The 22,134-nt window shown below is 43.8% G+C and overlaps 3 protein-coding genes across 3 annotated transcripts in view; 1 reads left to right on the top strand and 2 right to left on the bottom strand.

Annotated features, from left to right (window-relative positions):
• The window catches only part of LOC136012064 (probable cation-transporting ATPase 13A5), a 33,750-nt gene extending 31,338 nt beyond the window's left edge, over positions 1-2,412 (top strand). The window contains exons 29-30 of the mRNA XM_065674824.1: positions 446-526; positions 1,230-2,412. Of these exons, the coding sequence (XP_065530896.1) occupies positions 446-526; positions 1,230-1,430 (282 nt within the window). The 3' untranslated portion in view covers positions 1,431-2,412. The remainder of the gene's footprint in view (positions 1-445; positions 527-1,229) is intronic.
• A 42-nt stretch (positions 2,413-2,454) lies between these two features.
• On the bottom strand, positions 2,455-5,573 carry PLAAT1 (phospholipase A and acyltransferase 1). The gene is made up of 4 exons (XM_065674849.1): positions 5,430-5,573; positions 4,807-5,048; positions 4,375-4,643; positions 2,455-4,005 (listed from the first exon to the last, which is right to left on the bottom strand). The coding sequence occupies exons 2-4, from the start codon at positions 4,943-4,945 to the stop codon at positions 3,904-3,906; spliced, it is 510 nt and encodes a 169-aa protein (XP_065530921.1). The 5' UTR covers positions 4,946-5,048; positions 5,430-5,573; the 3' UTR covers positions 2,455-3,903.
• Positions 5,574-7,894: 2,321 nt separating this feature from the next.
• LOC136009921 (zonadhesin-like) overlaps positions 7,895-22,134 on the bottom strand; it is a 58,951-nt gene continuing 44,711 nt past the window's right edge. The window contains exons 43-59 of the mRNA XM_065670385.1: positions 21,973-22,117; positions 20,973-21,214; positions 20,178-20,342; positions 19,596-19,720; positions 18,600-18,868; positions 17,186-17,394; positions 16,573-16,714; positions 15,660-15,910; positions 14,923-15,052; positions 13,747-13,915; positions 12,357-12,533; positions 11,513-11,643; positions 10,571-10,770; positions 9,256-9,394; positions 8,828-8,956; positions 8,365-8,461; positions 7,895-8,045 (exon numbers count right to left, since the gene is read on the bottom strand). Of these exons, the coding sequence (XP_065526457.1) occupies positions 7,895-8,045; positions 8,365-8,461; positions 8,828-8,956; positions 9,256-9,394; positions 10,571-10,770; positions 11,513-11,643; positions 12,357-12,533; positions 13,747-13,915; positions 14,923-15,052; positions 15,660-15,910; positions 16,573-16,714; positions 17,186-17,394; positions 18,600-18,868; positions 19,596-19,720; positions 20,178-20,342; positions 20,973-21,214; positions 21,973-22,117 (2,871 nt within the window). The remainder of the gene's footprint in view (positions 8,046-8,364; positions 8,462-8,827; positions 8,957-9,255; positions 9,395-10,570; positions 10,771-11,512; positions 11,644-12,356; positions 12,534-13,746; positions 13,916-14,922; positions 15,053-15,659; positions 15,911-16,572; positions 16,715-17,185; positions 17,395-18,599; positions 18,869-19,595; positions 19,721-20,177; positions 20,343-20,972; positions 21,215-21,972; positions 22,118-22,134) is intronic.

Here is a 22,134-nt window from a genome sequence, read left to right as displayed (position 1 = left end):
GCACAGTGCAGGCAGCTGCCTCAGCTGTGCTGCGCAACATCAGGAATGGCAAAGCCCTTAGGATAATCTCCAGCCATCCTACAAAGGATGAATTCGGATGGGGGCCTGCCATTAGGGCAAGCATACACAGAGGGAGAGAAGCCGCACATCGTGCACTAGCTGCAGCTCCCTGGAAGTATTTGAGCACCAGATCTTGACCCAGGCACCCAATCTGCATGTTTCAGCAGTAGCTTAAATAGCCAAGATGAGTTAGGCAGCTCCATGTCATGGGGAATCTGGCATCAATCCTTCCAAGATCTCTGTGACAAGGATTTACTGTTATTTCCTACTGCCTCCTCCATACTTACTCCTGGGAAAACTTAGTCAGCTTCTCAAATCATTAGGAACAGATACAAATCTTGGCAAGGCATTTAAGCCTAATTGCTGTTCATGTCTTTTCCAACAGTTTCTTTGCACTCCTCTCATCTGGAGAGTTTACATCTTACTAATGCTCTTGGTCACCTTTTGTATTTCTCTATTTACAGAGGTGAGTGTCTTTGTTTACCTACCTGCTCCCTGGGGTGAACAGGAGCAGCCCCTTGTGAGGTCTTTCTACCCCCATTTACAGCTGCAATGTCCTGCAGAAGCATAAACCTTCAGGCCTCTTTTTCCCTTAAGACTCAATGTGTGTCAGTCAGATACATTTTATGCAGCCCCAGAGATGATTTAGACCACATCTCAAGCCTTTAGAGAGGGAGTGAGCTGAAGTGCAGCTGCCCGGGAAGAGTCCATGGCAGCACGGGCCAGGTGCTTGGCAGTGATTTTGAAACCACCAGTTCCCTCTTGACCTACAATCAATCAGGCCAGAGACTACACTGGCTTGTGGCATTGGATACTGCATTAATGACCAAGCCCTGAAGTGTTCTGTGAACTGAGGCTTGGCTGTATCCAGCACCAGGAATAGTACCTGGCAAGAAGCAGCAGTGCCTGGTTGTCCCACAACCCCAGGAGGAAAATCTTCCCCCTTGATTATCCCCATCAGCTAAACTGAGATCAGTGCTGTCCTGACAGAACTGAGCAGAGCCTTCATGTGGATAAGGAAGGTGGCATTTGTCAGCTGTGCACACAGCTGCCCAGCGCCATGGGGCTCAGGGGTTTGTGCATGTAGCAAGGGATGGCTTTTGTCCCCAAGTGGTCCTCCTTTCCAGTGAAGCACAGTAGCACTGACCCTGCATCATGTCACTCCACAGGACATTATCTTGCAGAACAAGCACCTCTGGCTGCTGATTAAAGCCTGGTTTGGGTACCAGTCAAACAGCCAGTACCGAAAATGGCAGAGGATGCTGCAAAGGGATCCCAACTGGCCTCCTGTAAACACAGACGACTTCGCAGCAAAAAGCACAGATGAGATTTACATTAACCCCACCTATGAACACAGTGACAAGGACTAGGTGAGACCCTGCAGCTGGATGTGGGGCTGCAGAGTGCTGGTAGCTTCTCTGGCTCGCACTGAACAGCCTGTGTTTGCATCCCGTGTGTGCTAGCTTCACATGTTTGAAATCCCTGCATACACCCATCCATTCAGGGGCCCCTGGGCCTGTGCTGGCTGTGCCTAGGGGTTAGGAAAGGATTATCTTGGCTGCCAGTAAAATAACAGCCTTCACTCTACTCTGTGGCGACAGCAGTTCTTGAGCCTTGCCAACAACTCCTACAAAGACTCAAAAATACTGAATACAGCAAAGCAATGGCTTCTGCTGCTCCATGTCACACTCTCACTCCATGTTTCAGTCACTGGTCCACCAAATCCTGTCAATGCGCCCACCAGGCTTGAAGGAACGCAATCCAGAGTAAGTCTCGACCGCACAGAGGAGCATGTGCACAATTGCAAAATCCTGTGTTTAACGCAACACTGCAGCTTCCAAGAACTACAAGAAAGTTCCCCAGATGAAGTAATCCCAGTTTTCTTGCATCGCAGAATGATTACAGATCACATTACAGATGTGAGAGGGTGCCTACATTGCCCTCTCACAGCTATCCCTTGCCAGTTCTTGCAGGCATAATGCTCCAAGTACACGAAAGGTTAAAGCTCATGAATTGCTGTGAGACCAGGCTGAGAAGGCTGGTGAGGATATGCCCTACTTAAGGTTGGAAAGGCCAGCACAACTGCTGCATACATGACGCATACACCCCCTAGCCTCCCCCCCGCCTTCCTCTTCCAGGTCCTGGCCCTGTGTGTGCTGTCACTCTGTGGCTTCTCACTCTAACTAGGTCATGCCAAGAAGCAGGGAGTTTAACATGCTCCAGCACACGGCTGCTGGATAGGTGCAAGAGGTTGAGCCCCTTTATACTTGCTCTTTATACTTTGTACTTGCTCAAGTGGTTCAACCACCTAATTAGTTTAGCTATGGAAGATCTCTTGGTGACATTTGCAGGAAAAAAAAAAAAAAAGGAAAAGGACTTTCAGTTTTATTATGCTTTCCCATATTAAAAAAGAATAGCTTTATTTAAATGTAATAACAGAGGGCACTACAAATATGACCAGAAGTCTTGGTTTTGTTATTTCAAACACTGAAACAACTGATGTTTAGAAAAAACCTTCTGATCCCTTTATGTACGTGTTAAGAGCAGACAAAAACTAGCAAGCCTCTTACAAACAGCTCTTTTGCTGTCATCTCTTCTTACAGTCCAGGCAGTTGCCTGCGGCAAAAGCCACCCAGGATTTCATTTCTTACATGCCATCTGTAAATAACATGGTTCCAAACAAATCAGCCTGATACTCCTGGTAAAAAGCAATAAACCACACTTTTCTAAGACAAGCCACATGTCAGCTTTGCAATAAGGAAATAGCAGGGCTCTGTACACAGGGAGATGGAGAATAGGTGCTGCATAGCTCATTCTCCAGGTACATCACCCACAGCACCGCAGGGCAAAGGCTGCCTTGCAATCCGGTGTGATCTTTAAACCTCAGTGCTTTGGCAGCCCAAGGAGTAAAATCATAGAATGGTTTGGGTTAGAAGAGACCTTAAAGGTCATCTAGTAAGCCTGGTAAGATACAGTGCAAACAATTACTGCACTTACAGTGATGAAGCATTTCAGTGGCACAGCAGCCCCAGTCTGGAACAAACAGGGAAAAACCTACCTGGTTTTCTGCTAGACCACACCACCATGCCCCCACCAAACTGGGGGTCTGCCGCTCCCAAAGGGAGGCACAAGAGCCAGTGAACGGGATGCTTTCCAGGCAGGAGAAAATTCACCACAACACCATCGTGAAAAAATAGCACACTCATTTAAAACACCGAAGGATATAACTTGTAACACCAGCCCTTCCTTCCTGCCTCCCACCCTTCCCAGGAGCAGCTCCATGTAGGCAGCGCACGCAGGCTCCAAAACACAGGGCATGCTTTGTCTGCCCTTTCGCAGGCCTGAGAAACTGGGGTTTTCCAGTTGCACAGGCCCTTAGCTGGAGGACACACAATAAACCCTCAGCAATACTTTTACATTAGTTTTAATTAAAAAACAAAACACCCCAAACAAAAAACCAAAGTAAAAATGTTAAGGTTAAAACAAGTTATTCACAGAAAAAGCCAGCAGGGTGTAGCTAATAAAACCAGGATGTTGGAACTAGATGATCTTAAGGTCCTTTCCAACCCTAACTAGTCTATGATGTGCTAGAAAGCCTGGACCAGTCCCCAGCAGAGCACTGGGTGCATGAGGATGGAGAATTTGCTTGCAGACACTCCCAGACTACTACAGAAATCATCACAGGCAATGAAATAAAAGCCAATGTGGAAAAGAGACTAGTGCTGCTCTCAGCAAGGGGAACACAGTTGTTAGTAAATCTTAGTGGCAGCTGTGGCCACAGACTGTCCCAGGTAACCCAGCCAGGGCCTCTCTGCCCTGCTCTGAGCTCATCCCGATGGCCCATCAATACTGTCTCTCTCTGGATCTGCTCCGAAGCAAGCCCAACAAGGAGAAGGCACCAGCAGCAGCTGTCACAAACCCGATGGCACTGATTGCTCTGTTGGCCTGCAGAGAAGTAAAACACAGGCTGGAAACATGATGAGCTTTTCTTTTTTACCCCCAGGCATGAATAACGAAGAGCAGGCAGGGCTAATCAAAGCAATTAAATGAATAAGAGACACCTTCCTCATAAGCAAAGAAGGCAACACCCAGGCTTTCACCCTTAGGCTGTGGCATTTGGTAAGAGGGCTCTATCAGGGTGCAGACGGTGAACCTCCTGGTTCATGGTGTCCTGTGAGGCCAGAGGCAATGACAGTCTGGATCCTACACCTTGGACTTTGCTGTCCCCAGGCAGTTTCCAGGCTGTGCCCCAGTGCAGGGACTCACATACAGCAGCACTGTGAGGCATGCAGGGGCTTACGCCATGTTACTGACCTGGCTAGAGACACCCTCGCCATAGCGGAGCAGCGTCACGAAGTGTTCACAGTTGTTGCTGAGCAGGTCATAAGACACCTCCTGGTCAATGAGGTACTCGGCGCGCCGGATGATCTCCTCCACTGGGAGGGGAGCATAGGTGCCATCATACTTGTTGTTGACATGGTAGGTATCATCTCCCACCACATCCTTCAGGAGCTGCATCCTCACCCGAGCCTTCCTGCTGAACACTGACTTCGCACTGGAGAATGTGGCGGGGGGCCCTTCATCTGGGGAAGGCAGGGATAGGATGAGCCAGGTGGGCCCCATCTGGCCCCTCCCAGACCTCAGATGGGTTTCTGGAAAGGTCATCTACACACACAGGGCTCACCATCAGCCCATGGAGAAGGAGCTCCCTGGGCATCCCCAAGGGCCCATCTGCACCAGCCTTACCTACAGGCGTCACGTTGATGACATACCCATCTCCCAGGTAGAGAGCCCAGTGCTGGTAAGCTGGCCGGAAGATCTCGATCAGGTCCCCAGGCTCAGGGTCACCGGGGTGGGTGGCACTAAAGCTCTCGATGGCTGCCATCTCCAGAGCCCAAGGTCAGGACATGCCCCTCTCGTTGGGCAGGCTCAGTGCAAGGCACGGTGCAGGGGAGGTCCGGGATGTGCACAGAACATCTACTGGGAGACTGCAGGCAGAAAGATCATTAGGGCCTACCACTGGCATCTATCGCAGCCGGCACCTAACTAATGCTTCAGCCGCCGGGCTCTCTGCAGGGCCCAACGACGCGCCGCCGGAGACTCGGCGCTGAAATCGCCACCGCTCCCGCGGAAGATGAAGCCATTTTACAGCCCGGAGCGCTCGGTGCTCTCCCCGCACAGCGGTCAGCCCCGGCCGTGCGCTCTTCGGGGCTCTGCTTGTGCCGGTACCGCGGCAGCTCCGGGAGACACGGCCGCGGGGAGCCCAGCCCGTCCCCAGGTCGGCTCATCCCTCTCGGCAGCCCGGGAGAGCTACGTCCTGCTGGCAGACGCCTGCCCGCACCCCAGTGTCCCCCCAGTGCCCCGCTCACCCTGCAGCGCCACTCCCGCTGTCACCGCAGCCGGGCTGCCACCCCGGGGCGGGGGCAGCGGCGGAAGCTGGGCCGGGTCCTCGCTCCTCCCGGCCGCTATAAATAGCGAGGAGGAGCGCCGGGGAGCGGTGGCTCCGCGGCTGTAGGCTGCGCTCCAGGAGGTGTTGCTAAATCTGCCCGTCGTGTGGAAAAGCTCGGCCTGCCCCTGGGAAAGACGGGCCAGCACCTCCTCGCTGCGAGGCTCCGCCGGCCGCGGGGGTGAGCTCCGGTGTGTGGGGCCGGGGCTGCCCTGCCGAGCAGAGAGCGAGCATCCCTTACCGGGTAACCTTATGATACAGAAAGGGCACGCTGCTGTCCCACTTCTTTTTTGCTGGTGAAGAGAAGCAAAGGAGGCCCAGAGGAAATCCCAGTGGCCGTTTTAGGGCAAAGAGATTTCTAGGATGGCTTTACACGTTGTGGCCGAGGAATTTCCTTTAGGACATCAGAGGAGTATGGCGATTGTGCCCCGCAAGAATCCTCTGAGCTGAGGGCTGAGCACAGCTGAGCAGACACAGTTGTCTCCTCTTTGGCTGTTGCCAGTACAGTATGTTAAGAAGGAGGGTGCACTAACAACAAAGAGAGTCCTCTGGGTAAGCTGGGCTAAGCAGTGTATTTAAAGGTTAGTGTTTCAAAAGTCGGGTGAGCAAGCTGGTTGATTTAAAAGATCAGAGCTGCAGATCTGGCATTTTTCTGGCTTCTATTGACATGAAATAGTTAAGCTGGTGGAGCAATGTATTGTAATTCTTTCTGTATCATCCCCTGTTTCAGTCTGAAGTATTTGCAGAGCTTTGCAGTGAAAAACAAAGGCAATTCTTGTGTAATTGGTGGGGGGAAAGTGGATCCATGGAAACCCAGAAATCTGCTTTACCCGGATGCAGCTGGGCCCTGCTGCTTGCAAGAGCTGGGGCTGAGATCCTGCAGGGTAGGGACTGGCCTGTGCTCCTACCAGCTGCAAGGGGAGGTGAGCCTGGTCAGCAGTGCTCAAGGTTCACAGCATTGCGTGGTTAGAAAGTGTGAGAGTGCAGTAGGAAGCTGCCACTGAGCCAGCAGGAAAGATGCCTTTCTAATTAATTGTGGTGAAATTCCAGCATAAGTTTGACTGTTCGTCTGTGCACGAGTAGATCTCTCTTGTTGATTCGTTTTCATTAGGTAATGAGGCTGAAAGCCACTTTCCAGTCCCATTCTCTCCAAAATAGCTGTGCTATGCATGTGTGGACAGCTAGCATGTTCTTGAATGGATCAGAATAAAATGCCATTTATCTACCTTACTGTTCATGGAGGTTACAATGCTTTTCTTGCTAGCAGCATGCATGAGTTTATGGACACAAGGGAAAGGAGAAAGCGTAAGTAAATAATAACCAGCATTATGGCAGGGACAAGAGGAAGCCCACGTTGTTCCTCACTATAATCAGAAGTGAAGCTGCAAAGAACTGGAAAATCATCAGCAAATGGTGCACAAAGTTAAGTCACTGTAAGTCACAAAGCTTCACTCATGGCACAGGAAATTAGTTCAGGGCTTGGATGAGGCCCAGTCAGTGCCTCAGTTTCCTGAGTGTTTTGAGTGGTCTATCATGGAGTAGGCGTCTCACATACTGCATCTTATTGTGCCTTGCCCCAGACACATTTGGCCTTCTGCTGTAGGGGCATCCTTAGCATGGTCAGGGACTGAGCCAATGCAGATGTCTACCCACATTCATCAGAGTGTGGCAGTTTCAGAGTCTGCAAAGATCTCAAAGGAAAGTTTATTACAGGATCTTATTCTTTAGAGAGTTTTAGTGAAGTTATACTTTGTGAAGTTAAGGCCTTTGCTTATGCCTTTCAGGCAGGGGACTGATGACAACCTTCCTTCTTGTCCAGTCCACCATAACAGCAAGGAGGCAGCTCTCCTTCAAACAGTCCCTTCTTTTAGTCCAGCACTCCCATGGGGGACAATGAGGGTCATCTTTTCTTCCTACACCTGTCATTCCATGAGTTCAGTGGTTTCTTTATTGTTTCTCTCCCCAGTTGAACATGCCTTGCCAGAAGTAAGAACTGTATCCAACTCTGTCACCTAATCCCCTCCCCATGGAAGGCTGTGGGGTAAGATGTTTTCTTGAAGACCTGCCTGAGATGATACAATGAATTCTGACATCATCAGTCTATGGCTTGTACCTCTGTCAGAGGTGTGTATCTGATGGTGTGCAGCACACTTGTACTGCCAAATTCTGCCTGGATGTTGTGTTTTTCAGTCTCTGAAGACAACACAGCCTCTGAGTTAGGATATATTTCAATTTGGGTCTGTAACATGAGATCTGAGAGATATTTTAAATGAAAAACGTCAAAGGTTTTCAGCAAATGCAATGACTTCTTTATTCTCAAAATATTAGAAATACTATTAAAATACAAGAGCAGAAAGTAATACAAATTAATTGGAAAAGTATTGCTAACTACAGGTATGTAGTCTGGGATTCATTTTGATCAAATGCATTGTTCACAATGCAGCCATAATTGTGCTCATGTACTCTGTCATCCAGTACATTCCTGGGCTGTTTCAAAGAATTCCTTAGTATCTCATGTGTATCCGTCTTTCTTTTCCTTCTGCACAATGGAAAAAAAAAAAAGTAATTAATCTATATTTTATCTATAGTGAGAGGCCAAACAATGGTGTGAGCATGAATGAAGTCAGAAATTGGAGAAGTCCAAGTTTTGCGATAGTGATGCATATGGATAATGGAAATGACATATGTTAATTTCTGTAGAAGAAGCTGTATTTTCCCTGACATTCTTCAAATGAGATCCTGAATGCTGTGGTTCCTTTTTGGTCCTGCAGGTATGTGGCTGATGGGAGTTTTGAAGTTTACAGGTGCTAAAAGGGGTGTATGTATCTTGAACTTACAAAAGTTGGGAAAAGCCTTACCTGTACAGGTACACTGCAGAGGAGATGAGAATGGTGACAACAACTACACCTGCCACAATTCCAGTGACGATGGCAACCGTATGGTTCTCAGGATCCTCTGTGGCAGAGATTTCAAATGAAGAACAAAGAGGAGTCCTGTCAGTGAAAGCTAACTATTCTGTGAACAGAAATATTTTTTCCAACCCTTGCCTGTCTCCTTGGTTTACACCATGTTCTTTGATGAATGTGGATCTCTGGAGTGGCACCGGACCAGGGTCCTGTATGCTCTACACAGCCCTGCTGTCATGCCCACTGGGGCATTTGAACCCCCTTCTTTCTTCTTGGATGACCACAGGCTCTTACCTACTGAGTTACTCATTTACGGCATAGAAGTGAAGAGCAAGCTCTGTCTTCTCCATAATTGCACCCATTTTTTAAAATGGTGTGTGCAATGCAAACAGTGAAACCAGAATAGTTTTATTACCCCTCGCTTCAGCCTCGCAGGTTTCTCCTGTATACAGTTCTGAACATTCACAGTGGAAGGAGAGAGAGATGCTGTCAGTTTCAGAGCAAACTCCATCATTCTTACAAGGATTTGGCATGCATGGTCCACCTAGCAGCAAGGAAGAAGAAACACTTCAGACTCTCAGATAACCTAACCCTGAGAGAACTGTTCATGCTTAGATTATACTGACTCCTAATGTTGAATATCCCCTGTATTTTAAAGCATGTTACTTGTACTAGACAACAGGAATAAAGGAAAGAAACACTGTTTCTACAATGAAACATCAGAATAAGATCCCTTGTATGCTTTTCTTCTCTACACACTCATCACCCCAGCTCAGTGATATCCTATAAATAGGAAGTCAAGCCTTCTTAGCATCAAAGACAATGTGATAGTGGATGACTTACTCCTGTAGCATCCACGACTGTAATTTGAAATGCCACAGATTTCATCAGATTCACACACTATGTTTGAGCAGAAGACAGTGGAGCTTTCTGTGCACTGGCATCTCTGAGAGCAGTCATCAGTGGTGAATATTTCTCCAATCTAGAAGACAGCAGTTAAATGTTAAAAAGTATCAAATAAAACCAGCCAGAGAAAGCAGGAATGAGTCACTGGGGCCCCATGCTACTCTCTCTGATGTCTTCCTGATGAATGGCAACAGTGCAATTTTTTTTCCTTTTTCAAGTAGTTTGTAAAACTACAAAAGAGTGAGCAAGCAGTTTATTAATCCAGTCCTTTGAAACTCAAGGATAGCCCAAGAAAGAATGTGAAAGAAGAGTCTGGCATACAACATCCTAGCCCCAGGTGGGATACAAGTGCAACCAACAATGTCTGACTGCTGTTGGAGATAAGAGAGTGGCAGAAACATCACATCATGCCTCTGAGGCAATGTGGAAATGCTATGTGCCATTTTTCTTGAAAGTGCTACCTTTTCATAGTGTCTCCTTCCTCACATAAAAAACAATCTTTACTGACTTAGACCTTTTCTCTACTAAATCTCTAGTATTAAAACAGAAATCTATAAGATTACAGAGCTGCTCTATCCTGCAGGAACAATGGAAGTTTCTCCATATCGCTCAGAATCCAGCCTTGCTTGGGACTCTCTTCATGTCACAGCCAACTCTACAGACTCTCAACCTTGCTTGTACCACTCTTCACTGAGAGGAAAGTGACCACAGTGACTGACAGAATTTTTGTGAAACTGGTGTGTTGTAAACTTCGGAGCCTATGAGGCTATTGCTTAGCATAACAGAATCACAGAATAGTTAGGGTTGGAAAGGACCTTAAGATCATCTAGTTCCAACCCCCCTGCCATGGGCAGGGACACCTCACACTAAACCATCCCACCCAAGGCTCTGTCTAACCTGGCCTTGAACTCTGCCAGGGACGGACCATTCACAACTTCCCTGGGCAACCTATTCCAGTGCCTCACCACCCTCACAGTAAGAAACTTCCTCCTTACATCCAATCTAAACTTCCCCTTTATAATGAAGGTGAAGAATTAACATGGCGGTCGGAGTGTAATCATACACTTTCTCAAAGCATCTGCCTTGAATTCTGGCAGGCAGAGTTTCAGAGGCAGACCAAGTGATCGTCTCTCTCTTCCCTTCCTCCATGGAAATTACATGCTGAGAAGAATGAGGAGACTTTTGAAATAGTTAGCAAAAAAAAATATAATCTGGTGCCACGGGAGCTGTCTGACCCATAGAGAGACTGTACCTCATAGTATCTGTCAAGGTATGTGCAGCCACATTGCCTGTAAGGCACACAATCAAAACCACTAAGAACATAGCCAGGGAGACATTCGCAGCCCTCAAGACAAGGTGATTCACACTCAGAGGGGCTGGTCAAGTCACTGCAGGATGCTGGGCATGCAGACATGCATGAGCTGTAGTTGCTGTTGGCAGGACATGATATACCTGTAAAAATAAGGACAGTCCAGTTACAGCAGGCTGCTGTGCGTTACTTACACAATGCCCTTTGAGATTCAGAGGATGTTACCATGTTTTAGGGGGCAATATGATGACCACACATATACTGACATGTGCATACATATATAATAGCACTGGAGTTCTAAGTAAAGCACTCCAAAGTCAAAAATGCATTGTGAAAGCTATGTGTGTGCTGTGTTCTCATTCCTGGTGCTCACTGACCACAAATAACTCCTCACACATTCAGGATAACTATTCCTGCAAGTACCAGGAATACAGAGTCATCTAACCATGGGTGATGCAGGGAAAGTGTGGTTTGATGAACCTTGAACCTCCCAATTTTGGGGAAAGAAAAATAAAGGATTTTAGGCTATTAGAAGTTCTATTTGGAGTTTTCAGCTGAAACTTTTATCTTGAAATTTCACAGGCAAATAGAGAATTAGACATTTTTTTCACTCACAAAACTTCTGACAGCTGGGGACCTGACAGATCTGCTTTCCTAAGTAGCTTTCTAAGCTGGGATCTAAATGCAAATGTCAGCATAAGACATACAAGAAAGGCCAGAAGAGCAAGTGTGCATGCTAAACTGTGAACAGTGATTTAAGCGTGAATCAACATGCTTTTACTCCCTGAGCAGCTTTGATGTATGGTACATCTAGGAAAAGCCTCAAATCTCAGATTTGGAGAGTCCTTTAGGCAGAAAAAAGTTTCTGGTTCTTCCTGTGCTTACCACAATCCGCCTGTTCCCTCCAGCCTTCCATACTGACTCCCTGCAGCTGACAAGCCAGCACATACTCCTCCAGACTGCGACATAAGGTAGCATCCTCATCTCCTTCCACACACATATCAAACAGGCAGCTCCTATGTGCAACATGAAAAAGTGTTCATTCCCAATACCTTTGTTTTTGTTTATTTTCAGCTGCTTTTCTGCCTTACGCTGAGTTAGTTCCAATTTCTGGCTAACAGGAACACAGAGGATCAGGTCATTTGTTGTGCAGCTGCTGCTAACATGTGAGGTATTCGTATATGAACAAGCAATAAACAGGTACCTGACTGCTTGTCACAGCAAGTTATTCTTTGTGATCTGCTTCTGTTTTGGGTTACCATGGCTGCATCTTGCTTATTGAGCACTTTCTAACACTGCTAAATCCTTAGAGCTGGACTTCACACTTCTTTCAATACATGGGTGCTCTCCACATGTTCATATATCTTGAATATCGACACAGAATTCTGCTTTACCCAGTGCTTGTTTGCCAGTGCTACCTTTTCAGCTTTCCTCATCTGAATATCCATGGGCTGATTTTCAGAGGCATTAAGATCTGAGATGAATGGGATCTGCAATTATGCAGCATCTCAGAAAAATGAGGCAACCACTAAGAAGGTAGAACAGGCTGCCCAACAAAACTCTTAACTAAGCAGAAAAGTAGGCTTATGTTGAGAATCACGATACGTATACATTAAAGCCTCAGTTTCTGTTAATACCCTGGAGACAGAAGATGCAAAACTCTTGTCAGAAACTAGTGCCAAAATGATTTTGCAAATGGGGAGAATGACTGTCTGCAGTAGCCACTCACGTGAAATAGAAATCTGGTGAGACCATGGAGTGACAGTTTACAAAAGGACCATTCGAGTCAATCAGGATATGACATCTCGAAACTCTGTTTTCTTGTTCCAGCTTATTTTCACTGCAGCCTTGGAAGAGCCCTGGATCTGGTTCCTCCTCAGACTCATCTTCTGAGTTGACATCTCGCCTGTAAATTAAGTCATTATGAAACCATCATTTCTCTCTACAACCGACATTCATGGTACTACTCTAAGTAATACCACAAGAGCACTTCTGCCTCATGGTGTAAGTGGAAGCTTATTTCTCTCTTATGATTTATCCTGAATGGGAAAGAGATAGATAAAACAAGTCAAAGATGTACTAGAACACTTCCTACCATCTCAGAGATTTATGGATATTAAAATCAAAAGGGATATATGTAATTATCTCTTTGGAAATTCTGCATGAAACAGGCTTCATCCAATACCTCCTTCATCCAATCTGTTCAATAAAACTTGAACATTAGTCAGAATAATGCAGCTGGTATAAGCCACTGTTTCTTGGACATATGTTCATTTTCACTGAGCAATTGTCTGCATGCCTGAAGTGCCAGAATTCTCCTACAGGATTAGCCTCCAGAGCCCCTTTATGCTCAACACTAGCCTACATACTGCTTTCTACTATTCTAGCAAACAAGTTTTTGCAGCCAGATTATAACCTAACAGCTAATACAATTACATTTACTTGCTGATAAAGTTCTGTGCTAGCGGCTAAGCAACTTCCAAAGGTCTTTCAAAGGAAGGATGGAAAGAAACTCCCTTTCCTCCTGTTTCAATGTTCTGTATGGACTAATTAGCACAGAATTTGTCTAGCCACAAATATCACGCTCATTCATACTCAAAAGAATATCCTTTTTGTGTACGGGCAGGAAACACTATATAGGATAGCCATAGAAGTAAGGAAATCAAACTCTTCAAGAACATCTTCTGTGAGGAATTGTGAATTCATCTTGATGGACTTCTAAGCTACCTTCAGGCTCCCAGCAAGGGGTGACACTGAACCAGGATTTGCCCATCTCCCTTGGGCCCATCCAGCACAACATGATGTATTTATCTTTGCCAGGAACCATGAGCTTGGCAAAGATCTTATTAATTCCTGTGCCCTAGCAGTTGTAGAAGCTGTGACTCCAAAGAAGGATACTAAATTGGAGTAATGCAGTGATAGTTCAGGCCTCTGTCGGCTAGATAGAAAGGCACTGATAGTTCACCTTAGTTTTAAGCAGGAAGAGTCCCCACACACAGACCAAATGAAGAAAGACTAGAAATAAGACAGTGTAGTTATTCCTGGATATTAACTGTGGCTTAATTCTCTCACTTCCAGTGGCTGTGCTTGCTGTGGATATTAAGTAGAAAATTAAGTACCTGAGGCGAGAAGTTGTTCTTGTCACAGGAACTTTCCAGCTCTCACCAAATGTATTTACGTTCTTCACCCAAACACCATCTGGTTTTGTGAAATCATTTTTATATCTTCCATCAAAGTTACCACACAAGCCTTCCACTCTGTTGCTGTAGGTGTTGGCCAGCTTTATATCTATGGAAGTTCAGAACAAAAAAAAAAAAAAGCCATTACACAGAGATCTTTTCTTCTGAACATATGGAAGAGGTGGAAAGAATTGCCAAGTATCACACTTCATGATTCAGATTTGAGTTGGTAATATGACATGGGCCTCAGAAATATGAGCACAGCCCTAAACACGTTTTCATATATGTATTCACAGGACTGTTTCTGTAGTCCGCAACATGGATCATGAAGTCATTTCTTGCAGCCAATAAAGTATTATGTAACATGACATCACTACCTGATTGCTCTCAGTGCATAGCTTTGCAACAAACTGAATGCAGCACCCAGGTTTTGCCCTTCAGTTACAATGACCTTGCTCATTTTGAAAGAGAATTCCTATAAAACAGACCATTTCCTTCTGCAGTTGGTATTTTAGGGTCTGGAATGATGGTCATATGTGTAAATGGCCTGGCACTTTCACTATACAGTCAGAAATAACAGGGCTATATTCTGTTGTAAATCAGGAGTAACTGAACAGTGTTCAATGCACATGAGTGAGTTGTGTATACGTGACATGAGTCCTGCTGAGAATCATTAAAGAATGGGATTATCTGGAAGAGGTTTGAGAGGAAGTATGTAAAAGAATGCACTCACAGCTGTATAGCTTGAGGACCTTAGTCCTATGACTGGTTTAAGTTGGCAAAGGGGCAGATCCAGGCTTTATCCCGTCACCGTAATCATAATTTTTAAGTAATTGCTGTCAGTTTTATCATTCAGGCCTTACTTAATATGAAAGAAAGTAGAACAGTATGAATCTACATCTCATTTCTCCTAAGTTTAGGTGGATTCAGATAAAGAAATACCAGTTTTATGATTTTTTTCTGGTTCCTGGGAAACACTTTGTTTTCATTTTCTGGAAGGTCGTATCACAAAGGGCCATAGGCTTAAAGGGTGAAGGTTTCTAATTTTGCTCTGGGTTTAGACCTCTTTTGGAAAAATAACATAACATTAATATTCCTACACGTTGGCTTAGTTACCTGCATTTTGATTGCCATCGAAGCTCACATATAAGCCAAAATCTGTTTCCAGGTAAATTCTTGTTGTCCTCTGATATATACGAATACCTTCATGAGGATGAGCAGGTGGTATCACTCTTACACCATCCAACTAACAGGGAAAGAGTAAGTAAAAATTCATAATATATAAGCCAAATTCAAATCTTTCTTCAGTACAGGTCAGTGCTACAAGTGAACACTCCTCTGGTTTTATGATAAATAGATAATTTAACCAGATAAAAACTTCAGTATTCAATTTTTTTTAATTAACAAAATCATGTATTGAGGAAAGTATCTGGACACGGTATTTTCATATCATCCTGAAAGATTTTTATTATTGAGCTAAAATATATGTGAGCTATGTGTACTCTTACACATTAATAAAGGAAATTAAGTTTTCCTTGCATAATTCACACTTCTTTTTCTCCTACCACTCATATAAATATGTATGGCATCACAGTAGGTCTTGGGATATTTGGCACTTTATTCCTAAATCACTTTTTATTCGTTTATTTGAAGAGAATTGTATCCTTCATAGCTATAGAGAAAAAAAACATGCAACACACTGAAAATCACATTTGTGGTTGCCTCATAGCCCTGCTGTTACAATACAGATTGCTTAAATATTTAAATTCTTCAAAACAGACATTTATTACTCAAAGGCGTTTTATTCCAAGGGAAGGCCTTTCTCTGTACTCTGCAGTCAGTGAGAGACTTACCACAATCTGCTTGTTCTGCCTGAATCGCACTGTATGATTGTAAACATTGACAAGAATCTCCTTCAGGTTAGTAATGTGTCGACTTCGGCGAAGAGGATAGTTCATGCCTTCAATGCTGAACTGTGTCAGGGTATCAGGTAGGCCAGGGATGGTCTGAACCAGAATATATGTGTATTTCCCTTGAAAGTGGTGCACTAGACCATCAAAGGTGATGTAGTGTGGATCGCCCATGATCTGGCATTTCCCAAAACCTAAAGGGTCAGAACTTCATTACTCTCCAGTCCGAATGTGCATAGATCCTATGCATAGATCAGTTTAAAATAAGTCAGGTAAAAATGACTGCTACTAGCATGCAGGTCTCTTAAAGTAAAGATGGGTGCTCAGGCATTACCCTATGCAATGGGCACTCAGATGAAGAGATGGACTGAGAAGCTTGTTCCTCTGCTGAAAAGCAGTGCAAGCCAACTGAATAACTGACTGCCTATTACCTATCTGTTCAGATCTGCTCTGTCCTGCTCTGTCTTTTTTCTTTTCTCAAATCAACATGCAATGTTAAAAACAGTATCATTGCCAAAGGATTCACAGACATACCTGAGTCTTGGTAGATGCAGTGCAAACAATATTTATTTATTTACTTATCTTTTAAATTAAACTACTCAGACTGAACTGTCAAATTTCTATATGTAAGTAAATTTTCAAACTGCTGTTTCACATTACTCTACAAATTCTTTATCTTGTACTGGAACTTTCTATTCTGAGAACGGGGGCCTTTTTGTGTTCATGTAGCACTGTCAGCTGCCTTCTTTCCTTGTGGAAAAGACTGGAAGTGCCATAGAAGAAAGAATGGACATCCACATTCTTCCTCCTTCCCCATCCCTCATGGAACACAAAGTGAAGACCTGCCTGCACATACCTGTTGGGTTGCACTTGTGTTTTCCATTTTTGATCACGCAGATTTCTTTAGAATCACAGCTATAGCTGTCACATCTAATTACACCATTCTTCTGACATGTGCATCTTTTGGTGCAGTGTGGAGTTATCCAGGTCTCCCCAGCCTGGACACAAGTTGTGTTAATTATATGTTAAGGTGCTCAGCTTTGCAACGCAATAGAAGTTCAATAGCAAAGGATCTGGGGGCTGGCTAGGTGCAACCTGTCCAGTTGGTGATTCCACAACTGCTCAATCCAGGTGTACTCTCACCAAAAGCCTGGGAGGGGGGATCCCAGTCCATTTATCTTATTGTCTTTGACATGAAAATTTGAACACAAAATAGGACTAGGACAGACTGCCTGAATAACTCTGGTCAATTGACTAGTTTCAAATATGCCTCAATTTTGGCTTCAGGTGCAAAGTACCAAGCTCCTGAATCTCCTAGTATCTGAGCCTGCAGCTTTTACTAATCAGATGAAAGGTATTTAAGAAGCAGACCCTGAAAATTTCTCTCTCTGCCTCATATTCAGATCGCAGGAGACCAACTTTCTACAAGTTTTGCAGCCAAAGATTTGCTCCTCAGACAAACTACTTACGCTGTGGTAATTGTTGTCATCATCCCTGCAGCCACAATTGCTCAAAGGTACACACTCGCCACTACTGAGCACGTAGTTATCATCACACTCGCAGCCTTCTGTGCACTCTTCTGTCTTCTCACAAAGGGAAGAGGCAAAAATGTCGTTGCATGTTGATGGGCACAGGGAGACACAGTCTGTGTAATGGCTGTGGGATGGACAGGGCAATGCTGTGTGGGCGAAGAGAATAGAACCAGAGTTATTAAATACATTTTAAAAGCGCACTGCAGACATGTGTGCCTGACCAAAAGCTACAACTTGGCCTATAAAATGGTAGTATAGAATTGCCTTTTAATAGCTGATTTTGATCATCAACCAGTTCTGATTTTTTATATTTTATTTAAAACAAAGACCAAGTAAAGAACCCTCTCTGGAGCTGCTGATTTCAGTTCTATCACAGGTATGCCTGAAGTGGTGGCAACTGGCATTAGATCATTCAGTATTCCAGTTCAGCTGTAAACACTTTTTTGGGCACTGCTAGAAATTAGGATCTTTAGGGCAAATTGCTCAACCCTCCACTGATGCAAACCAGGTGTATATCTCGCTTAACCACAGACATAAACACATGCAAGAACAACAGATGAACATCATCAGACTGAAGATTCATCTTCAAGAAACAGGGCAGCAGGAAAAATGGTTCTTTTGTCCAGTATTTTCCTCCACTTGTGGCAAGGAAGAAACTAGGTATTTCTGGTGGAACTATTAAACCTTCATCTGGCTTGTTTTCTAACCAGTTGTTTTGTCCTCCGTAACATTATGTGGTAACTAATTCCACCATAAAAAAACAAACAACAAAAGGAAACCCACTAAATTGTGAAAAAAAACCCAACAAATAAAAAAAAAAAAAAAAGGAAAAAGAAAAAAAAAAGAAAGAAACCCATAGTGTAATCTTTAATAATTTTTATATAATTTGTTTGTAGCTTTGTTGAATGAGCAGAGTGAGGCACATACACTGGAAATTCATTCAAGAATGTGGCCCTTACTAAGCAGCAGCCAAATTACCAGTTTTCATTTAAAACACAGTGAGTGGCATCGAGCCCTGTGTCAAAACACAGTATTCCACTGTTTTGGTTTGCTTCTGGTTACATTATTTCTCCATTTTAGGTTTATTGCAATATCTCATTTGCCTTCCAAAGCCATTCTAACTCCACATTACTATGCATAAGTTGCCTAGTCCTGAGTTATCACTGGGTTTAGCTCAGCCTGAACACAATTCAGTGCAACAATGAAACCATAAAATCATAATAATAAAATTACATTTTGTAAGAATTGGAGTTTCAATTTCTTTACATAACTTCTTCACCTAATCCAACTAATTTGTTTTCATGTTGTTAACCATCCAAATTTCATTTTGTTCACTTGCTTGTGCACTTACGACAGAATGTGCTATTCCTCCATTTAATGGTGATTCCATGATTCCTGCAGGTGTCTACATAGGCTTGAACTATGTCACAGAGGGCAGACTTCATGCCATCATACTGGCACATGTCATAGATGCAGATCTGTATGAAGTCTTCAGGCTTGACTAGATCATGACATGCTTTGAAATTGTCTGATTTTAGGACATTGCACTGGCTTTCAATGACTGGTTTGCTCTCAGAAATGCAAGGAGGAACATCATCTTCTCTTAAGTCTGATAAACAACTGCATGAAAGCACAGACATAGCTACATTAAAGTTTCAAATGCATATATAAGATTGCGACTGAAACTGAAAAATTTGTTTCTACTGAAATGTATTAAACAAACAAAGCTAGATACTTCAGTCTTTCTTTCTATGAGTGAAAGATTAGGCGGAAGTAGACCTGCCTGGCAATCACCATGCTGTATCTAACCTTCATTACTCTCATTGAACTTGGCCCTGACTAGAGGATTGACTTCCCAGCTTGACTTCAGACCTCAGACCATTTTGTCACTGCCAACTTGGGTGGTAATATGGACTCTTGATCAACCCTGACTTCCACCCTTGCACCTGCCTTGCTTGCATAGTGTAGGATGGGTCCTGGCTGGTGAAGCCACCATTCTCTTGGCTGTTTTATCATACTAGTCTCCCTGTCCCTGGCAGCAGCCAGCCCTTACCGTTCCTCAACACCATCTTCCTGCTCTAGGTGTTTTCAGTGTAAGCCAGAGGCTATGTCCACACTTTGGACTGCCCCAAAGCCTAATTCCCTGAGTGTTCATGTAGATGAATAGAAAGTCTGTGGCTACCCTCTGGCCTGTGCAGTGTTCTCCTGTGGTATGGCTTTGAGCTTCACATTCAAGAGGAGAAAAGTATCATATATGCTACTCGGATGTTACAAAGTAGCAAATAGTCAAAACAATTGAAAGGATACTTTCTCAAAGATAGAAAGTATGAAAAGAAGTTACATTTACCCTTCATCACTGTCTTCCTCCACTTTCCAGCTATTTCCAAACTGTGGGACACTGACGAGTGTACCATTGGGCAAGGACAGATCATCTTCACGATTATCATTGAAATTACCACACATGCCTTGTACCTGCAAATGAAAAAGAACCATAGTCTAGGCACAATCTGTTCTTCATCAGCTTCCCCAAGAACTTCTTGTTCATTGCCTGTGAAATGATATGACCAAATCACCACCAACACCCAATCTTATACCAGACATAGCAGACATACTCACTAGTGTCTGATCACACCCATGAAGAAACAAAATAGAAACTGCAGTAAATCTGTGGTTTCCTAAGCTTTCAAGGTGCTTAATTCTAGAAACTAGATGCATTCCCCTAGCCCAGCCATTTTCTTTCACTACCCCTTTGGAACTCAAGGACATTGTTGTGAAGAGAAAAAAAAATAGAAAGGAAAAAAAATAACTTGTCGCAATACAGCTACAAAGAAAGGCGCAACAGCAAAACACATAAATAAAAGAAATTAGAAGTAAATGTACAAAGCAGCAGTTTTGAAACAGTCCCACATGTTTACATACTAAATCTTACCTTTGAGAAATAAGACTGTGGGAGAGTGATTTCCAGGTAGTGATTGCCATCATATTTTACTATCACACCAAAGTCAGTTTCCACTACTATAAATCTGCCAACATTTCCAATGGACACACCTCGCAATCGGTTCTCCAGTGGAGTGTAGACTCTCTCATTGTTCAGCTGGAGAGACATGTCATTTGTCAGTATGGACATTCTTCCATGAAAGCTTTTCTGCTTACAGACTATATTCCTTGAAGTGCTGAAGAATCCTCAATGACAAATTTACCTCTTTTACACCTCCCCCATTGCATATTCCAACTATGGGTTGCAGGAATGAGCCTTTTAGCTGAGGAGAGCTGGATGGGATTCAGCCTGTGCCTTTAACAGGGATCTGGAAAGATCCCTGGTAGTGAGTAAGTTCTTACCTGCCCATAGGGTGGATTCCCTGCTCTGGTAGTGCCATAGATTCTCATGCTATGCTAGACCAATACAGTATGACTCTCTTTTCCTCTGCTCTTGTTAGCTAGCTATTGACAACAGCTATTGAAGTGGGAAGCCCCATTCTTAAGTTCAGGCAGCAGTTTTGCAGTCTGGAGGCTCTGGGCTCTGTCTCCAAGATATGCCCAGTAGAACAGTAAACCCCAAACAGAAGCCTTGGGAACTAGTGAGAAATTATGTTTCCTTGTGATACCCAGTTAATGGAGGTGCCCACATGTATGTATTCCTTAGGAAACGTAGTTTTTCCTACAGCTACTGTAGTGAGCTAATCTTAAGCTACTTCTTGCCAGAATAAAGAGCACCACCACTTACCAGGATTCCTTGGTTTTTCTGAAGGGTGATTCGTACACCATACACATCTATGTAGACTTCTTTCAGGTATGTGGCCCCTCTTAGTCCTCTGTCTTCATTCTTGCCAAGGATGGTTATAGGAATAACACTGTTGGTGTTGACAACCTCAACCAAGGTGTAGGTGCAGGTACCCACAAAAGTGTACATCATTCCATCAAAAGTGAAATAGTGGGGATCTCCTGACACTTGACATGTTGCTTGGCCTGAAGGTGAAAAAATTACCGAAGAGCTTTGGACTGGATTTCACCATGGATTCAGCTAACCAAAGTGCAACCATTAGTGCAACAACCTAATCCTTATCATCATTGTGTGTGCAAACCTTCACAGAGGCATCTCAGGTTCCTGCCAATTTGGAAATTTCCAGAAAGTGTCTCCTAAATTAAATTCACAAATTATGGCAAACTGGCAACTTGGCAGCAAATGAACTTCTTTATACATTTCTATATTTATATATATATTACAATATTATATATATTGCTATATGTTGTTGTAGCTATGATTTATAGTTGTTGAGACTAATACAGAGCTTTTCTACATAGCTATATAAAAATACATACAGGTGTAGATCTAAAAGTAAATATTTTTTCATTTATATATATCAATACTTAATGCATTTGCCATTACCCAGACTCTCAAAAATGCAGTTCTCAATAATTCCCAAATTTACAGCTTGTAGCAATGGTTACTGGTGATGTAGGACTTGAATTCGTATTATCAAGACAAAAAGACCCCAAGTGACCTTGCAAGCTTTTGGGTAGCATCAGTTTTTGCTGATATCCACTACAACAGAAGGGTATCTATGCTTGCAAGAAAGTTCATCGTATCTTCTTTTAGCACTGGCAGCAGTCATTTGAGATTTCTTTGCAATCCCATATATAAAGATATTTACAATAAAGCTAGAATAAGAAGAAAGATCTAATGATGGAACTGACACTGAGAACTGTTTTCAGGCAGGACTTACCATTGGAATGACATCCCAGTACTCCATCCTGAATACTGCATTCCTCTTGGACTCCACACTCCCAGGGTGTGCATTTGATGGTGTTATTAGCCTTGCAGGTGCAACGTTCAGTGCAGGGATAACTGGTGAACCAGCTTTCATCCAGCTGAGTGAAAAAAAGAA

The sequence above is a fragment of the Lathamus discolor genome, chromosome 3 (genome assembly GCF_037157495.1).
Source record: "Lathamus discolor isolate bLatDis1 chromosome 3, bLatDis1.hap1, whole genome shotgun sequence".
Lineage (NCBI taxonomy): Eukaryota > Metazoa > Chordata > Aves > Psittaciformes > Psittacidae > Lathamus > Lathamus discolor.
Note: the sequence above shows the minus strand (reverse complement) of the source record. Positions and strands in the feature narration are given on the sequence as shown.

What these genes read in the sequence shown, in the direction of transcription:
- PLAAT1 (XM_065674849.1), bottom strand. Translation starts at nt 4,945, where the DNA reads ATGGCAGCCATCGAGAGCTTTAGTGCCACCCACCCCGGTGACCCTGAG. An exon ending in CATCAACGTGACGCCTGTAG is followed by an intron (nt 4,644 to 4,806) that starts GTAAGGCTGGTG and finishes TGCCTTCCCCAG; the next exon opens with ATGAAGGGCCCCCCGCCACA. An exon ending in GCGAGGGTGTCTCTAGCCAG is followed by an intron (nt 4,006 to 4,374) that starts GTCAGTAACATG and finishes ACTTCTCTGCAG; the next exon opens with GCCAACAGAGCAATCAGTGC.